The sequence below is a fragment of the Lupinus angustifolius genome, chromosome LG03 (genome assembly GCF_001865875.1).
Source record: "Lupinus angustifolius cultivar Tanjil chromosome LG03, LupAngTanjil_v1.0, whole genome shotgun sequence".
NCBI classification, from domain to species: domain Eukaryota; kingdom Viridiplantae; phylum Streptophyta; class Magnoliopsida; order Fabales; family Fabaceae; genus Lupinus; species Lupinus angustifolius.
The window spans coordinates 14,802,766-14,821,014 of record NC_032011.1 but is presented as its reverse complement, the minus strand read 5'-3'; the positions used below and the strand labels follow the sequence as shown (position 1 = coordinate 14,821,014).

Genomic DNA, 18,249 nt, shown 5'->3' with positions numbered 1-18,249 from the left:
CGAATCATGAAGTTATACAAGGAATAATGTGAAGTAGAATCATTTCCACGATTTCTATCATAGTCTCCTTGTGTTTCTCTATATTTTCGTGCTGAATATCTTCTGAAAAGTGAATAATATCCTCTTTGACTTCTGAAACCGGCAATATCAGTTCTAACTTCCACACCCTCGCCCAAGCTAGAGATTCTCGCTTGGGCGAGTAAATAAGAGGCTCTCATACCTGAGCACCTCGCTTGGGCGAGGATCCTTCACTTAAGCGAGGATCAGGCAGGATATCGAGGCCTTTTTTGCTCCACTTGTCGCTTGGGCGACAGTCCCTCGCTTGGGCAAAGGACAACATTGATTTTTGGTGATTTTTCTCCTATTTGTGGCTTGGACGACCATATCCTCGCTTGGGCGAGGCTTGCAGTGCTCAGAAGTATCAATCTTCTACTTTTTCTCCTTTTTTTCATGAATCTTATCCTGAAACAACATAAACACATAAAATTTCCTACACAAAACAAGATCACTAAGTTATGAGGAATCTTACACAATTATAGCATAAATATGCACTAAGTACCCAAAAACCATATGAATTTCCTTAACAATTTGGCGCTTAACATCAATCTGTATGTTTCAATTCCATGAACTTGTGCCATCATTTTGTTCCCCATATAAGGAAACTTCTCAGTTTCTTGGGTTCGGATTGAAAGAAATCCCTGCACAATATTTGACACATGAGTTGTTGCACCAGAGTCTAACCACCAAGTATTATTAGAAACCTCAATAAGAAATGATTCATCTATAACGGAAACAAAATGTTTACTTTTCTTTTCGAACCATTTCTTCCTTTTAGGACAATCCTTCTTATAGTGGACATTCTTCTTACATAAGAAGCATTTTATTTCTTTATGGATTTTCCCTTCTTTAATGAGGATCTTTTCCTTCTCCTTTCCTTTGTTCCTATTGCTTGCCTTGAATCTGTTGGTGCTACTTGGCTCCTAAATGGACAAGTGAATGAAGTCATTCTTAATTTTCATTAACTTCCTCTCCTCTTGAACGAGCATGGCCTTTATTTCCAGAAAATTTCATTTCTCCTTTATGGTGTTATCGTTCACCTGGAATTGGCCAAACTCAATAGGAAGGGAGTTAATGATGAAGTGTACCAAGAATACTTTTGTCACATCCATCCTCATGCCTTTCATTTTCGCAGCCAGATTTGTCATGTTAGTTACATGATCATGAATGGGTAGCGACCAGTCAAACTTCTTGGTCGTCAGCTCTGTCATGAGATTTCCCACCACAGACTTATCAGTAATGTCTGATTAGGAGTACTCCTTGATCATTCTCATAAATTCCCTTGCATTATTCATCTTAGACATAGACAGCTTGACATTCTCAGAGATTGACATTTTCATCAAGCTAAGACTCAACCTGTTTAACCGATCTCAAGCCTCATATAGAGTCTTGTCTACCTCCGAGTTACTCTCAGTTGTGGTTGATACATAATCCACCAAAACTAATGCAACACATAGAAGCATAAATAACACGACATAAAAGACTAAGCGGGTTAATGTATGGTGGGCCAATTTTTGAGATGACATGTTAACCAAGGTGCGATAAACAAAAAGTTTGCGTTGTGGAGGAATAGTCTCTATATATTTTTATATAAATTTCTTGGGTTGATGAAATAACTAAAATGGACACTTTCAAAATCTGACATGTGTTATTTATGAGTTTTATTTTGGTAAATTTTGTAGTAAGAGATGTGTTACTAGCTATAATTAATATTTTGTTAGCTTGTTACGTACTTTTAATGTTGATATATTATTTATCCTCTTGAATGACATACTCAAAGATCTTCAACTTTCTCATGAGTAAGATTTTTCTACCATTTTTTTCTCATTTTAATCACTCATTTTACTTTTTGTTACAAGTTAACATTTTGTCTATCTTCCTCACAACTTCTTTATGTTTAATTTTTAACATGTAAATTATTCACAAACTCAAGAACTCACAAGTCACAAGTAAGATTTTTCTAACATTTTCTCTACCTTCAGTCGCCAATTTTACTTTTTGTCACAAGTAAACATTTTGTCTAGATTTCTCACAACTTCTGCATGTTAATTTTTCATATATAAAATTTCCACAAACTGAAGAACTCATATATAAGACTTTTCAAATTTTTTTTTTCTCCCTTCGGCCACTCATTTAACTTTTGTCACGAGTTAACATTTTATCTACATTCTTCACAACTTCTCAATGTTTAACTTTTCATAGGTACATTTTGTCATCATTTCTCACAATGTTGATATTAATTTGATATAATATTTATTTTTTGAATGACATACTCAAACACCCTTTGACCTTCTCATGGTTAAGATTTTTCTACCTTTTTTTATCTATCTAGTCTTTCGTTTTATTTTTTCACAAGTTAACATTTTGTCTACATCATTTATAAGTGTTTGCTCGAGCAAATACGGTTAATTCAAATATCCTTTGACCTTCTCATGAAACATTCAACATCGCTTGTTCAAACAAGCGCCATTGAATGTCACTTTCAACAGTGTTCCTCAAACAAGCGTTGTTGAATGTATCACTTTCAATATCGCTTGCTCAAGATAATCATATTGAATGTATAACTTTCAACAATGTTTCCTTCAATAAGCATTGTCAAATGTTGACTTTAGAAAGTGTTTGCTAGAGCAAACACTATTGATTCTCATGACATGTTTGTTTTTTAAATTCACTCATCAAATCGCATCATTTTTTATTAAGTTTTACATTTCATATAATTTTGTGTAACAAAAAAATGTATATCTAGCCAATAGTTAGAGAATTATTTTGTTTTGAAAAATATAGCATAAGTGACAAATGGATTAATTTGGATAATAATCCTAATGAAGGGATGAAAAACTATTTAATAATTCGTGTAAGATTCATTAGAACACACTTAAACTTAATGGATATTTCAATTCATCAATTTTAATTAATTGTATAGGTGAAATGATGAATATTTTACCCATTTAAAATTTTCAATTTTGTAAAATTAGAAGAAAAAAAAATCACTTTTTAAAAAGCACTCTCTTGAAAAAACCTTCTCTAAAAATTAATCAATCTTCTATGGGAAAAAAGTAGCAATCGCTTTTGCGTAATAAGTCAGCCCGTCTGGGATTTTGGAAAAATGACTCTAAGATCAGATTAAAGTTGAAGATATTTAATTGATAAAAATAAAGTAATTTTTCAACCGAATTTGTGTTGGTTGGATATCATTTGCATAAATATGGGTTGAATACTTAGTTGAAATCAATCATTTAAATTTATTAACTTAAATGAGTGAAAAGGATAGACTTAATTTGTCATGGATTTGAATGGTTGATGAACTCCCCAACAAATTTTCACCCCTAGTAGAGATCCCATAGTAAATTATATATCTTACAACAAAGTTATTTCATACACGGCAAATATCAAAACTCTAAGTAATGCAAGTTATAACTCATTAAATAATGTGACAACCTCAGTAGATGAGCGTAAAACTTATATATATTGAGACTATATCTTCAACTACATAGCTATTATAGTACTACAATAGGTATTTGATGATAATTGGCAGTAGAAAAACATAGAAAATTCTCAATGTTCTACTAGCTGGCTATTTGTTATTATTGGCAATATGACAAACTATTGCCTTCTCCAAAGTCCAAACTCTTGAACCTGAATGAAATGGCTGAGCCATGTATGACTACGCTTGATTGAAGTGAACATAAATAAGGAAATGAAAATTGATTATAAATGCAATGATGTTATAGATATAATAATGTCTCTAACTACAATAACTCAACCTTAATCCCACTAGGTGAAATCGGCCTTATAATTGACTCCAACAAGGCATAAAGTAAAATATTTGGTTGAGGCATGAGCTATAAGTGTAATACACATTAGAGGTTTGAGGGCCTTAGGACAAATCAGTGGTATGCACACATTCAAGAAAGATCATATGGCTTTACCTAAGTTGGATAAAACTTGAACGTTTAGTTCCAACATTCAACTGGAATACAGAAATTAAAAAAACTTAGCATTTGCCAGTACAAACAGTGTATTCCATAAGTTACATGAAATCTACATAATTACCAAAAGAAGCAATCTATGCAACAAAATTTATTTCTTTACTGCTTACACACCGGTATGAGAAAAAAATCACCAAGTACACTTATGATCCACAAAATCTGGATCAAAGTCCAGAAAACAGAATCTCCACCAATCATTAGGTTGCCATTGCAGCTCTGACAACATCTTCAATCAAGTTTCTCCATCTACAATGTAAAAGAGGTATCAAAAGAAAATATATAAGCATTGTGTTGGTGGAGCAAAGTTCATTAAAAAAATGAAGAAAAAATGTTGCATGAGAATCTGGATCTGTTTTTAAATGATAATATCAAAGAGATAATATCATAGATCCATATTGTAGAGATTTGACAAAATTTTACGTCGGCTTTTTATTGTTGTTACAATATCAAAGAGCATATATGTGATTACCATGTATAACTATTTATTAATAATTGATAATTAATGGTGAAATAAGAAGAAAAGCATATATCAATCATTACCTTCCAAAGACCATCATTGAGATAATGCAAGTTGTCCACCCCAATCCCCTTGTTGATTGCTTTTCTGAAACCAAGTTAGAAAATAAACTTCTTGAGTACAAAAACCGACCAAGGAAGATGATACTATGTAATCTATATCCTCCCTCTATTTCAAGTTCTATTCTTTACATGAAAATGTAATTTCCACCATATGGCATGAGAGGTTGGCACATTAAATTATCATCGATGTGAGGTACAGGACTATCTGGCAGACCCATTTATTTGGGAAAAAATTACATATTAATTTAATTGAACATTCCTGTATAGTCAAAATAAGATATAGGGTAAGTTTCTTACATGTCTTTTGCTGACATTTTTGTAAAGCCAATAGCAAGAGCATGCTGTTTTCCTTCAGCCATTATAGCCTAAGATCAGATATGTAAGTCACGAGTTGAAAGTTAATATGACCTCACTACAAAATGTTACTTTGCGTATAACAATCAACATGTAAAATATAATGGCAGTACCACTGGACTTTCTGCCTCCACTTCATCATCCAAAACACCCCCAGGAGATGTCAGACCAGGACACATTATATTCGCCCCCGACAAGACAAATCTTATTGCGCCACGGTCAACTTGTAATTTCTTCATTATATCAGGATCTGTAAAATCAAAAAAATAATACAGTTCACATGCAATACAAGAAATGCCAATTGCAGACTGCCTAATGCCTATGCTTGAGCCTAGAAACTATATTGAACCTTCATTAGCACTGTGGTCAAAGCATTGGAAGTAAAACTATAATTGATGGATTACTAATCCCTTCTTGCATCTAAATATGAGGAAGGATGCAATGAAATTAACGAGAAACTGGTACCAGTATGGTAACAAACAATGGTGTTGTACAGCGAAAACAATCGTTGTGCAGCATTGACCACAAGAGAATTTATTAACAGGGTTCGACTAATTGTACCTACGTCCTTAAGAGTGCTGAGCGGTTGTGCCTACATCCTCAAGAGTGTTGAGCGGCTACCAAGATATCATTAGAGAATAAGGATTACAAACCCTAGCACACATATGGGCCTACCTACCCATGAGGTGTTTCTATTTGGTGTTTATATCTGGTGCACATTATAACAAGGGACTTGAGTCCAATATATAATAACATATTTCAAATATCCCCAACAATCTGCACTTTGATTGAAATAGACGAATATTTCGCTCCTTAGGAAATCTATATGAGAATCTTCACCTTAGCAAATATATGACTCCACCTTGTTCAATGTCTAATTCTCTTTAATTGTTCCCCTACAGCATAGACCTTATGAGTATCCTTGACGATGTTACCAAGAGACTAGCTCTCCAAACTTATAGTGCAGCTTCCCATACCGCCATCAAATGGAACATGCCTCCTAGCCACCTATTGCTAGAAAGTCTTTCGATATATTAGAACCTCTACACAAAAGTTCACCAACAATCGTCCTCTTCAATACTCAGTCAAACTGAACCTTGGAGCTTCCTTGGAAAGTCTCAATCGCTACCACCATTGTCTACACAATCCTAGTTCAAAATGACGTCTTCACTCTATCCTTTTGTGGATCTGTGCTAACAAATAACTTTCTTCACTATGACGTCTCAGACACGCCATTAGAATATTCCACACATTCTCTCAACATCTAGAGAGATATTGTCAGCATCTGTCTCTAGGTCAAACTCAACACAAGTCCATATCTCCACTTTGATCCTAACCCAATACATGAACTTATGGGTTCTGGATCAACACATACATCACCCCACAACAGTTCCGCCATATTTCTTTCTCCTTCAACTCATCTACTCTATCTTTGCCATGACCTTTGACGCACCTTGTCTAACCATCACGCATTCATCATCTTTAGCCATTATCTGATGTTTGGGTTAAGAGTCATCTACCAATTGGCTCTGATACCAATTGTTGGTGCAGCGGAAGCGATCGTTGCACAGCGTTGACCACAAGCAATCAAATAAAGAGCATAAAATAAATATAAGAGAAGAAACAAGAGAATTTGTTAACGGGGTTCGACCAATTGTGCCTACATCCTCGGGAGTGTTGAGCGGTTGTGTCTACATCTTCGGGAGTGCTGAGCGGTTGTGCCTACATACTCGGGAGTGCTGAGCGGCTACCAAGATATCATTAGAGAATAAGGATTGCAAACCCTAGCACACCCATGGGCCTACCTGCCCATAGGGTGTTTCTATTTGGTGTGTGCACATTATAACAAGGGACATGAGTTCAATATATAACATTGATATTCTACTCTATTCTAATTCTAGGTAATGTGGAACTTCATATAATAATATATTTCAAACATCCCCAGTAAATGGTTTGTACCTCCTCCGTCCAAATTATCTTTTCTTTTTCTTCTTTCATCCTATTCTAATCAAGGCTCTTTATACTGTAGATTACAAATATCACACACACTATTGTATAATATCTAGTTCTCGGGATAAGAAGGGTGGAAGAATGTAAATAGGAAGAAAGTTTTCTCAATCTTCAAGGGATCGGAGGAATATACAAAACAAATATCGGATAATCAATAGAAGTAGAAACATGTGGTTTTCACATTCTCTCTTGGTCAGAACAACTAGAAAATTTATCGGATTTCAAGTCAAACATATTATGGCTCCTAATAACAAGACAACAATGTTATCAATTAAAGAGTTCATCCAGATTCTTGAAAACTCCTACTTCTTAAGCATAAAATGTGCTAACAAACCATGTCAATGAACATTGTTCCTATCTTCTAGCTGTAATAGAACTTAACCCCACCACCAAACTTCCACCACCATGTTTGAGAGAAATATGCATAGGAAGGAAGGGGGGAAAAACCCAGATCAAATTCCTATAGTCATGATAATCAATCAATCAGAACTTCACTTCTCCTCATAGCCTTCAATATGTAACTGTATTTTTTAAGAATTAAAATCCAACTAATCATCATTTTCATTTAATCTAAGTATAGTGCATAGCAGTTTCTAGAAGAGTTAATCTATCTCATTCAATGACTGGTTGCACAAAACAAGAAAAACAAGCAACTATAAGTTTTTCCTATAAGGTATTAGGATATCCTTTTCACAACATGAGTTGAATCCCAAGTCAGCTGACCCTATACTGGTTTGATCAAAGCACATATGCTTCACTAGCCAGACCAAAAGAGGCAACCAATGAAGTGTTTATAATTCTTCAACTTACACCTCTTCCCGGAAAACAGATCGTTTAGACAAGCTAAAACTTGTAAGAAATATAAACTTTACATTGATGAAGAAGTCGCAAGGTGGGCATGTATGGTCCATCACGGACACTGAAAAACAAAGGCACATTGTTCACTAGAACCAGATTGAGGTGGTTCTGACTACAAGAACAAGGAAAAAATAACCAGTTAGCAACTATAAAAGTAACTTGTAGCGAAAAGCACGGCAAAAAAATCTCACAAACAAACCATTTAGCAACTATAAGAGGGGACTTCTTTGGAAGTATATCATCCATCACCGGTTCAAGGCCAGGATACTGCAATGGACTGAGTGAAGTTAGCATCATAACATAAGTATCAGTGTATCACAAATGGATATACAAAAAGAAGCAAATGCATATTTTTTTGTTGCTGAATATGTGTTATTATTATTATTATTAAGTTTAAGGGAAATTGCATTATGCTCCTTGAAGTTTGACTTAATTACATTCGACACCCATTCAAAAGCTACACTCATCTCCCATTACATTTACCTCCCTTAGGGGAGATGATTTGGGGAGGTGAGTGTAAATTATTCAACAAGAGGGTTGATGAGTGTAATTAAGTAAAACTCGGGGAAATTAAATGTAATGTTTCACTTAAGTTTAAAACTTGCAATAACCAATTCCAAAATATGATATAACCTCTTCTGCAATACTTTGCCGTATTTTTCGTTGAACAGAAGCCTTCACTTGGTTCTGTGCAGAAACCTCTTCAGATGAAAATCTGAAACAAAAGATCACATGTAAAAAAGTGATTTTTCCCGAAAATTAATTTTATTCTAACCCAATCATGTTATAAATCTAAAGAAAATATAACGATCATGCAACACATTGTATATAAAAGAATTGTTGAAAAATTTGGGAAAAAAGGTCCACAAATTGAATAATAGATATTTGAGGATTTAGGGCACCGCTAACACCGTCATTGGTGCAAATGCTAATAATAATATTCATAAAAAATGATACATTAATAAATAAAAAAGAAAATGAATTGGTAAATGACATAAGAATCTAGAAAGTGTAAGTTTTGGAGATATCTAAATAGAGTGAAAGAGAGAGAGCGTACTTTTTGAACATCTTTTGTTGTTTAAGGTTTTGGATTGTGTCTGATGTTTGTGTTCTGTAACACAGTGAAACAGAAGAATGATGGTTTGATTGAGGGAAGGAAGAGATGCAAACGCGCATGCGAATCTCTCACTACCATCGGACCATTATTCTCCTTTCTAAATCCAGCCCAGGCCCAAGTAGGCCCAATTAATCACTTAGAGTTAGTTTGGGAGTTGGATTTTGGGGAGGAATGGAAATGGAAGATTTGGGAGCTATGAAATACACTTGTGAGAAGACTCTGTCTTCCCATTCCCTTCCTTCCCCTCTAAAATCCAACTCCCAAACTAACCCTTAAATGATTTTCGAAAAGATTTAAAAAAAACTTCTATGAAAACGTGTATATATATATATAAGAAGATAATCAATAAAATATTAACAACATATTAAAAATTTTATTCTAATTAAAATTTAATCCTAATTGATAGTACTATAAAATATAAATACACGTGTGTATCTAAATATGACATGTTAGATACATTTTTACGTAAGATTTTGTCCAATTATATTATAAAGTGGTCTCCTATCAAGCTTAGATAATCATTTTCTAACCGAGTCTATTAGAAGCTAAAACCCAATTATGATCCAAACTCGGATAGATACCAAAACACTAGATACCTGTTAGAGTAAAGTTTAATGAATAGAAGCCTAACTATCTTATGTGATCTAGTGTAAAGTTTGCTTTATATGATAATTGTTATAATCTTATTTAATCATCAAAATACATCAAACTTTTCTTAATATATTCATAGATTGATACAGAGTTGATAAGATAGAGACTTTATTTATAAATCATTAAATAAATAAAAATAAAATAAAGTGTCAACCTTATTTATAGCATGTTTATAATGGGTGAGAGGATGCATAAAAAAACAAAAGAGTGTAACAAATGCATTCAGCATGTCTCCTAATTAGAACCAAAGGTAATTTTTTGTAATGCTGATATTTGTTGAACAGTATTTTAGTAATAAATAGATTCCAAAAAGCTTATTATACAGGTATCTAAGATAAAATAGGATGCAATCTTATCACTAAGTTCAGTTCCTATAGCAAATATCAGGACAAAAATGATTCCATAGAAACATAACTACCAATGGATTTTGGATAAAGTAATGAAAGGGAAAAGTATAGACTTAAACATCAATGTTGTCTTGTGTAAAATTTCCCTATTTTAATTTTCATCTACCTTGTGCTTTAAGATATACACAACCAAATAATGAAAAGAACAGTTCTTAAAAATAAGAAGATTGTTTATCAAGCACACCCAATTGAGCAAGGCATTTGGCAGCAAGACTTTTCAAACGGCTATCTTTGTTCTGAGTCATATCCACCAAGGGCATTGTGGCCTTAGTTTTGTACTTATTTTTCACTTCATCCACTTGAAAAATCTGTTCTAAGGCTATTAGAGTTTTTTCCTGCAACGTTGTAGCTTGAAGGCTCAACAATTTTATCATTGGTGTAATAGCATTTGCATCTGCAAGTACCTTACTTCCACTTTGTGGTGCTTCAACATCCAGCAAAGTCAGTAGGGCATCTAAGGAAGCTTCACATGTTTCGATATCTTGATCTGCAAGCAACCTCACGAGGGGATCCAAGGCATTAGCTTGTATAATGCAGAATGAAGACTCAACTGTACAAGTGCCTTTGTGTGCTGGACAACCAATTTCACTGGCTATAAAGCAGGCTTTGAAAATACTCGGCTTCTTTATCAGCTTGCTCAATTGGTATGAACTTTCCGAAAACTGCTTGATTGAAATGGCTGCATTTTGTTTCGAAAAGGGTGTTCCAAAAACCAGCAATCGCACGAGCACTGGGATTAGGCCTTCTTCAGCTACTCTCTTCTGCAACTCCACATTTGATGAGACAGTAAAACGACAAAGCGCTTGGACTGAGATCTCTACGACTTGCTTTTTATGTGAGGCATGTTTGATTTGATCTGTAAGACAAGCCAAAATAATTTGAAGTGCCCTGGAATCTAGAAGCCACTGGGTTATGTGTGACTCCTGTGGTAGTTTTGAGATGATGCCCATAGCAGTAACCATTTCTTCAGCTTCATCAGAAGCCTCAATGATGGTAAGCAAGACTTTTATAAAACTTTCAGTTACATGAGGTGAGAAGTTGCTGAAATCACCGTCTTCTGCTAAGCAATAGAAAAGCTTCAAGGCATCTACCAGCACTGTTTGGGAATTAAGCTCTACCAAATGGACCAATACTATGGCTGCTGATATCTGCATTTATAATAAGTTTATAACAATGAAACTTGTAATTAATGTTGTTGCTATAATTTGAGGTTGCTACTTAGAAAGAAATAATGTGTTCCATAGTTTGATATAAAAAGAAGCATTTTGTCAAGCAAGAGAAATCAGGATTGTATGACAGAAAATGTAATAGAATACTGCTAAATATACTTTAAAATCTTAACATAGATAGAATATGGAGAATTACAATTATTAAAATTATAGGCATGCATAGTTCATAAAGAGGGTGAGCTTATTAGCACAACGGTAAGGTGTTGCTTAGTGACCATGAGGTCACGGGCTCCTGGAAATAGCCTCACCGCTTGCCGGAGTAAGGCTGTGTACGTCTACCCTCCCTAGACCCCACCAAGGGGGGCCTTATGCACCGTGCTACTCTTTTTTTATAGGCATAGTTCATAAGTGAAATGCAACAGAAAGGATTTTTTAGTGTACTACTACTAATGGATTAGACATTTCTCCTATGTTGTTTTCTTTTCATCTATTAATTTCCTTAAACATTGTAGCTTCTTTTCATTCTAAATAGCTATTCCATATCTACAACAAGGACAATCTATATTATATATATAGCAAAACACCAAAATGCTAGTTGTTAACATCAAGCATTTTTCTTCTACTTTTAATTTCTTCAAATTTTGGCACTATAAGAAAAGTGCAAACCTGTCTCAACCTCTTTCTGGTGGTAAAGCCAGAGAAAGACTTGCACAATGCCTGGAAAGCTTTGAGAATCATGTTTTGTATCTCAGGTCCTGTTAAAGAAATTAGAGAGAAGAATTTGTATATGTCTTCCTCGGAATCTAACAATGAAACTTGTTCTTCTTCAGCTTGTTGGTGAGTAGTTGATATGGCAAGATGCATGATTGTGGAAACAACTTGTTCGCGCAAAGTAGGAGACTGTATACTGTGGCAGTATAGCAATTCCAATAGTGGTTGAGCAACACCTTCCCTTATCATCTGCAGGCCGTTCTCCGGCAAAGTTGAGAGCTGTAGTAGAGCTTTCACAACCACTTCCTTGATTTCCACATCATTATGTAAGAGCAGATGAAGAAGAGGCTTCAGTGCTCCATCTTTGACTAAGGACAATTTATTTTGGTCAGTCAATGCAATTTTTGACAAAGTTTCTGTCATGGTTATCTTCATGCTTTCTGGTCCTACACCAAGGAAATAAGTATTCACAATCCATGAGTACATTGGTGCATCTCAGATTCATATTTCAGAAAGGGTCACTTTCAATGAACATCTAAACTTTTTTCATTTCAGGAATAAATTCCATGTTCTGTAGTTCCATTTTCTGTATTGAAATTTTATCTAAAAGGAGTATCAAACAGTTGTACCAACAACGCGATGGTTTAGTAGTGTAAGGCCCCACTGAATCCCCATGGTCGAGGGTTCAATTCCTGGGAGCAACACTTGTTGGGAGGGGCAGCCACGAAACCCGAAAGGGATTAGTTCCTTACCCAAAAAGGTGAGGGGATACTCTTGGTAGTACCAAAAGAAGAACGGTTTGGTTGTATCTAAAAGGGTCACTTTTTTTTCACCATAACTCCATTGGCTTGATTAGGTTATGTTTCCATTTTCCCTTGGATACATTTATTTTCTCTATTTTATCCACTCTGTATTGTATTGAACATATATCATATATGTGCAATATATAGATGCTCATGTCTACACTCACAAACAGAATTTTTTAACAGATACATGATAATTTATACACATTATTGAAGGGAGCAAAACAATAACATATTAGAAATCTTCTCTGTTATGGTCAGTGAGCATTACCAATTTTGAAGACTTTTGTCTATAATCACAAGCCATTAACACATGACACATCTATAATTCAACAAATAGCAGGGTAATGACTTTCCATATATTTTTTACTAAAGAAAAAAAAATCAAGCATGTGGACATGTTGTATTTATATTCTACTTCATCGGTATGAAGATCAATGTCAACAAATAACATTGAAGTCCCTCCCCCATCGCATAAAAGGGATAAATAACAAGAAACATAAAACTTAGAAAGTTCTAAGACTACAAAATCTGCACACATGCTGATCAAGACATTAATTGTGTTTATATCCTACTTCATAGGGTATGGATATCATTGTCAAAAAAACATTGAAGTCCCTTCCCCTTCTAAAAAATGGATAAAACTAATAAAATAATAACAAAAAATACAAAATCTATGAACTTGTAAGACTACACAGAGTTAGCACAGATGCTGATAAAGACATAATTCCCTAGAAGTTCAGATGGTGTATCTCATTCGTGGAATACCTGTAGAAAGGTTCAGCATCAAAGGCTTAAGATAATTTGCCTTTGCCATCTCTATGACATTCTGTTCAAGGAAAGAGAGGTTCTCCAGAAGCTCATGAGCATTTTTGGATGCTTCAACGTCATCACTGTTTAACATTGTCATGAGGAGAAGTATGCTTCCTTGAATGTTACCTACAAGACCGCGCACCATTTCACTTTTAGATAACTCCAACAGCAACTCCAATGCTAACTTACTTTCCTCGATTTGACGTGCAAGCGAGCGAACAATTGATCCAAGTGCGTTATCCACTTTAGCAATATCTTCCTGCCAAAAAATAAGTATTAGTGTCTTTTTTTTACACAAAATCAGTATTGTCCTCTTCAATCTTACATGGAGACATTTAGAAAAGTGCAGAGTTAGCAATGTTACATATTTATGAGGTACCTTGTTCTCTTCACTATCCACTGCAAGCAAAGACAGGATGATCAGAACATGCTTCCTTATTTCACGATTTTTAGAACCAAGAAGTCCAACAAGAACAGCAATGTAATTCTCCATTTTCAACCATTCTCGGTGAACCTCTCTTTCTAAACATATATCCTGCAATCTGTTTAAAGACTGAAGTATTTCCTCTTCTTCATCTTCTTTTTCAAGTTCGGATTTGATATTGGAAATCGTAATGATCGTGTTCCTGTCTTTCCATTCTTGGATAGACTGTCTGAGAGTCTTATTAGGCCTCAGGATAGAAGTATCCACCGGCAACATGGTCAAGGGGCAATGATTGTTCCCTTCGGCAAACCACCTCTTTATAGCACTTCTCTCAAATGTCTTGCCAGAAGAAGTCTCCACAGGATCCACCATAATATCAAGAGAGATTGGGCAGTAAAATGAATGCAAAGGCACCAATGGTCTCCTCCCCAAAGAATTTCTCCTTTCATAATACTTCTTTTCCTTCTCTCGCGCTGAAGTTATCGAATCAGACTTTTCAAGTACTGCAATAATCTGCTCCATATGTAGAACTTCTGCCATATCTTTCCTAGACTTAGCACTCTCCATGTCACTTTTTAGCTCTTCAAATTCTCTCTTCAAAGCAGCATGGTCAGTAGATACACCAATAGCATCTGCAATACAAACCAGCAACTGATTCGCATATGACCGATCAGCGTTTCCCTCGTTTATCGCTGTCTCGATTTTTTCCAAGATTTCCTCATCTGCTGCAGCTGTTTGATACTCAGAATCCAACATGTTCTGGCATAGCTCACCTATCTCTTTGTTCAAACCAGAGTTAATGTCCAAAGAGGACAAAGGGATGAGGCTTACTGCTCGACTTATATCTTCAATGCAACCCTTCATCTGAGAAACAATCCTTCTAGCATTGATTAAAAGATAAACCTTACCTCTATTGTTGCATTCAAAAACCAGCTTCTTAGCAACTTGAACCTCTCGGTTGAGAGCATTCATAGCATTAATCAATCTCTCAGGATTGTGTGTGTCTTCCTTTGACAAAGACTTCAATGTAAATGAGATCTTTTCCAAGTGAATTGAGAATTTCTTAAAATTTTCCTTGTGAATGACAACCTCATTGGCTGCTTTGACAGTCTCAAATATTGTGAAGATGGTGTTGGAAAGTAACTCAGACGCTTCGATTAACGAAGCGTGAACCAATAAATCCATCACAATTTCATCACAGAAGCTAAGGAAGAATTAACTTCAGTCCTGCTCAAAAATCAAAACTCATATTCCAATCAACCATATACCTAATTAATTTTTCTTTCCTGCATGTCAAGCACGAACATAAATTTTCATCTGATCAAATTAATGAACCTAAAATCAAGTTAATGAGTCAAACAAAAACATTGGTGAGCTAACTGAATGAACATAATTCATAAGTGAAGTCATTAGTCCAAACATGCTCAAAAGAAAGTGAAACTCAGCAATAATTTGTATTTGGATACTATAAAATGTAAGGTGAAAAGAAATAAAAAGAAGGATCCTCTCTCATATAGTTACCATTGCATAGGAACAAAGACTCAAAATTAAACATGGATTCTTCTCTTTAAACATAAAATTCACTAACTTCATTAACATGGTAATGATACAAAAGCATTTCTACACAAACCATAGAGATACAGGAACAAACCTGATTATTCCATCTTTGGTAGAATTACCAGGAAAAAAAGAGAAAAAATAAAAAGAAATCAAATAAAAAATAATGGGGTATGATCATAATTCATGTGGCAAGCATGTTAAGAGAAGAAACAGAGATAAAAGGGAAAGAGAGTTTATTTTGAAGCAGCCATGAAAGTGTTTATCTTTTTGTATTGACTAGTTGCATTGTCTATGCTCTTCACTCGGTTTCGTTGACTCATGTTATTGTAACACGCTGCTTCCGTACTTCAAGTCAAAACTCCAAACAATAACTGCCATAAACAAACCCTTGGTACATTGATATTCTAGTAATAATATAACTACAACTCATTCTTCAATGCTTACTTTATAATCTTTAATCATTTATTCATGGTTGTTTCTAAATAAGAAATAAAGAGAAAAAAATGTAAGTACAAAATGTATGAGTTTTATATATTATCATTATATCATTCATTATTTATTATAGTTGACTCATTCAAAAGGAATAATAGAAATTAATAATGAATGGTGTATTGCATATACATTTTTATATCAACTGATATTACATTCTAAAAATTATACTTTGATCAAATGATTATAAAAATAAAAAATGATTTGTTAACACCATAAACTTGAACATCATACGATGTTAAATGTTTCAATTTAATGTGTTTTGGAGATAAACGATGTGTATTAAAAATATCAAATTGGTGTATTTAATTACTTTACAATAATGGATACTATGTTAAACTTTTTAGGATTTAATATATATACACTGACAGTGTAAGTAATTTTTATATTGTCAGTAAATCCTTATGTCCAAAGAGGACAAAGGGATGAGGCTTACTGCTCGACTTATATCTTCAATGCAACCCTTCATCTGAGAAACAATCCTTCTAGCATTGATTAAAAGATAAACCTTACCTCTATTGTTGCATTCAAAAACCAGCTTCTTAGCAACTTGAACCTCTCGGTTGAGAGCATTCATAGCATTAATCAATCTCTCAGGATTGTGTGTGTCTTCCTTTGACAAAGACTTCAATGTAAATGAGATCTTTTCCAAGTGAATTGAGAATTTCTTAAAATTTTCCTTGTGAATGACAACCTCATTGGCTGCTTTGACAGTCTCAAATATTGTGAAGATGGTGTTGGAAAGTAACTCAGACGCTTCGATTAACGAAGCGTGAACCAATAAATCCATCACAATTTCATCACAGAAGCTAAGGAAGAATTAACTTCAGTCCTGCTCAAAAATCAAAACTCATATTCCAATCAACCATATACCTAATTAATTTTTCTTTCCTGCATGTCAAGCACGAACATAAATTTTCATCTGATCAAATTAATGAACCTAAAATCAAGTTAATGAGTCAAACAAAAACATTGGTGAGCTAACTGAATGAACATAATTCATAAGTGAAGTCATTAGTCCAAACATGCTCAAAAGAAAGTGAAACTCAGCAATAATTTGTATTTGGATACTATAAAATGTAAGGTGAAAAGAAATAAAAAGAAGGATCCTCTCTCATATAGTTACCATTGCATAGGAACAAAGACTCAAAATTAAACATGGATTCTTCTCTTTAAACATAAAATTCACTAACTTCATTAACATGGTAATGATACAAAAGCATTTCTACACAAACCATAGAGATACAGGAACAAACCTGATTATTCCATCTTTGGTAGAATTACCAGGAAAAAAAGAGAAAAAATAAAAAGAAATCAAATAAAAAATAATGGGGTATGATCATAATTCATGTGGCAAGCATGTTAAGAGAAGAAACAGAGATAAAAGGGAAAGAGAGTTTATTTTGAAGCAGCCATGAAAGTGTTTATCTTTTTGTATTGACTAGTTGCATTGTCTATGCTCTTCACTCGGTTTCGTTGACTCATGTTATTGTAACACGCTGCTTCCGTACTTCAAGTCAAAACTCCAAACAATAACTGCCATAAACAAACCCTTGGTACATTGATATTCTAGTAATAATATAACTACAACTCATTCTTCAATGCTTACTTTATAATCTTTAATCATTTATTCATGGTTGTTTCTAAATAAGAAATAAAGAGAAAAAAATGTAAGTACAAAATGTATGAGTTTTATATATTATCATTATATCATTCATTATTTATTATAGTTGACTCATTCAAAAGGAATAATAGAAATTAATAATGAATGGTGTATTGCATATACATTTTTATATCAACTGATATTACATTCTAAAAATTATACTTTGATCAAATGATTATAAAAATAAAAAATGATTTGTTAACACCATAAACTTGAACATCATACGATGTTAAATGTTTCAATTTAATGTGTTTTGGAGATAAACGATGTGTATTAAAAATATCAAATTGGTGTATTTAATTACTTTACAATAATGGATACTATGTTAAACTTTTTAGGATTTAATATATATACACTGACAGTGTAAGTAATTTTTATATTGTCAGTAAATCCTTACCATTCATATGTTTGTTAGTATTGACTTTCAAACAAAAGTATTACAAATCAATGGTGGATGATGTGCTGACAGTGTAAAAAACTTTACACTGTCAGTACATAGATTTTAAACTCAACTTTTTAATATCTAACTATCCTAGCTCGTGAGAAGATATATAAGGAGGGTGTTGGTAAAAAAGAAGGAATGTCATTTTCTCAT

General features: G+C 34.0%; 2 protein-coding genes across 7 annotated transcripts; both read right to left on the bottom strand.

Moving 5' to 3' along the window:
* LOC109343484 (malignant T-cell-amplified sequence 1 homolog) lies at nucleotides 3,968-9,039 on the bottom strand. Of its 3 annotated transcripts, none has more exons than XM_019581800.1 (9): nucleotides 8,905-9,039; nucleotides 8,481-8,562; nucleotides 8,047-8,114; nucleotides 7,862-7,959; nucleotides 5,093-5,229; nucleotides 4,923-4,990; nucleotides 4,587-4,650; nucleotides 4,265-4,292; nucleotides 3,968-4,233 (listed from the first exon to the last, which is right to left on the bottom strand). In XM_019581800.1, the coding sequence occupies exons 1-8, from the start codon at nucleotides 9,021-9,023 to the stop codon at nucleotides 4,275-4,277; spliced, it is 654 nt and encodes a 217-aa protein (XP_019437345.1). In that variant the 5' UTR covers nucleotides 9,024-9,039; the 3' UTR covers nucleotides 3,968-4,233; nucleotides 4,265-4,274. The 3 variants fall into 3 exon arrangements, with proteins under 3 accessions (XP_019437345.1, XP_019437347.1, XP_019437344.1); XM_019581802.1 differs by having other exon boundaries at nucleotides 3,968-4,234; nucleotides 4,269-4,292; XM_019581799.1 differs by having other exon boundaries at nucleotides 3,968-4,292.
* On the bottom strand, nucleotides 10,076-17,516 carry LOC109343483 (U-box domain-containing protein 43-like). Of its 4 annotated transcripts, none has more exons than XM_019581798.1 (6): nucleotides 16,865-17,516; nucleotides 16,398-16,823; nucleotides 13,898-14,743; nucleotides 13,474-13,777; nucleotides 11,858-12,348; nucleotides 10,076-11,170 (listed from the first exon to the last, which is right to left on the bottom strand). In XM_019581798.1, exons 2-6 carry the CDS (start codon nucleotides 16,779-16,781, stop codon nucleotides 10,175-10,177), a joined length of 3,021 nt encoding a protein of 1,006 aa, XP_019437343.1. In that variant the 5' UTR covers nucleotides 16,782-16,823; nucleotides 16,865-17,516; the 3' UTR covers nucleotides 10,076-10,174. The 4 variants fall into 4 exon arrangements, with proteins under 4 accessions (XP_019437343.1, XP_019437342.1, XP_019437340.1 ...); XM_019581797.1 differs by having other exon boundaries at nucleotides 17,248-17,516; XM_019581795.1 differs by lacking the exons at nucleotides 16,398-16,823; nucleotides 16,865-17,516 and adding an exon at nucleotides 15,594-15,633 and having other exon boundaries at nucleotides 13,898-15,169.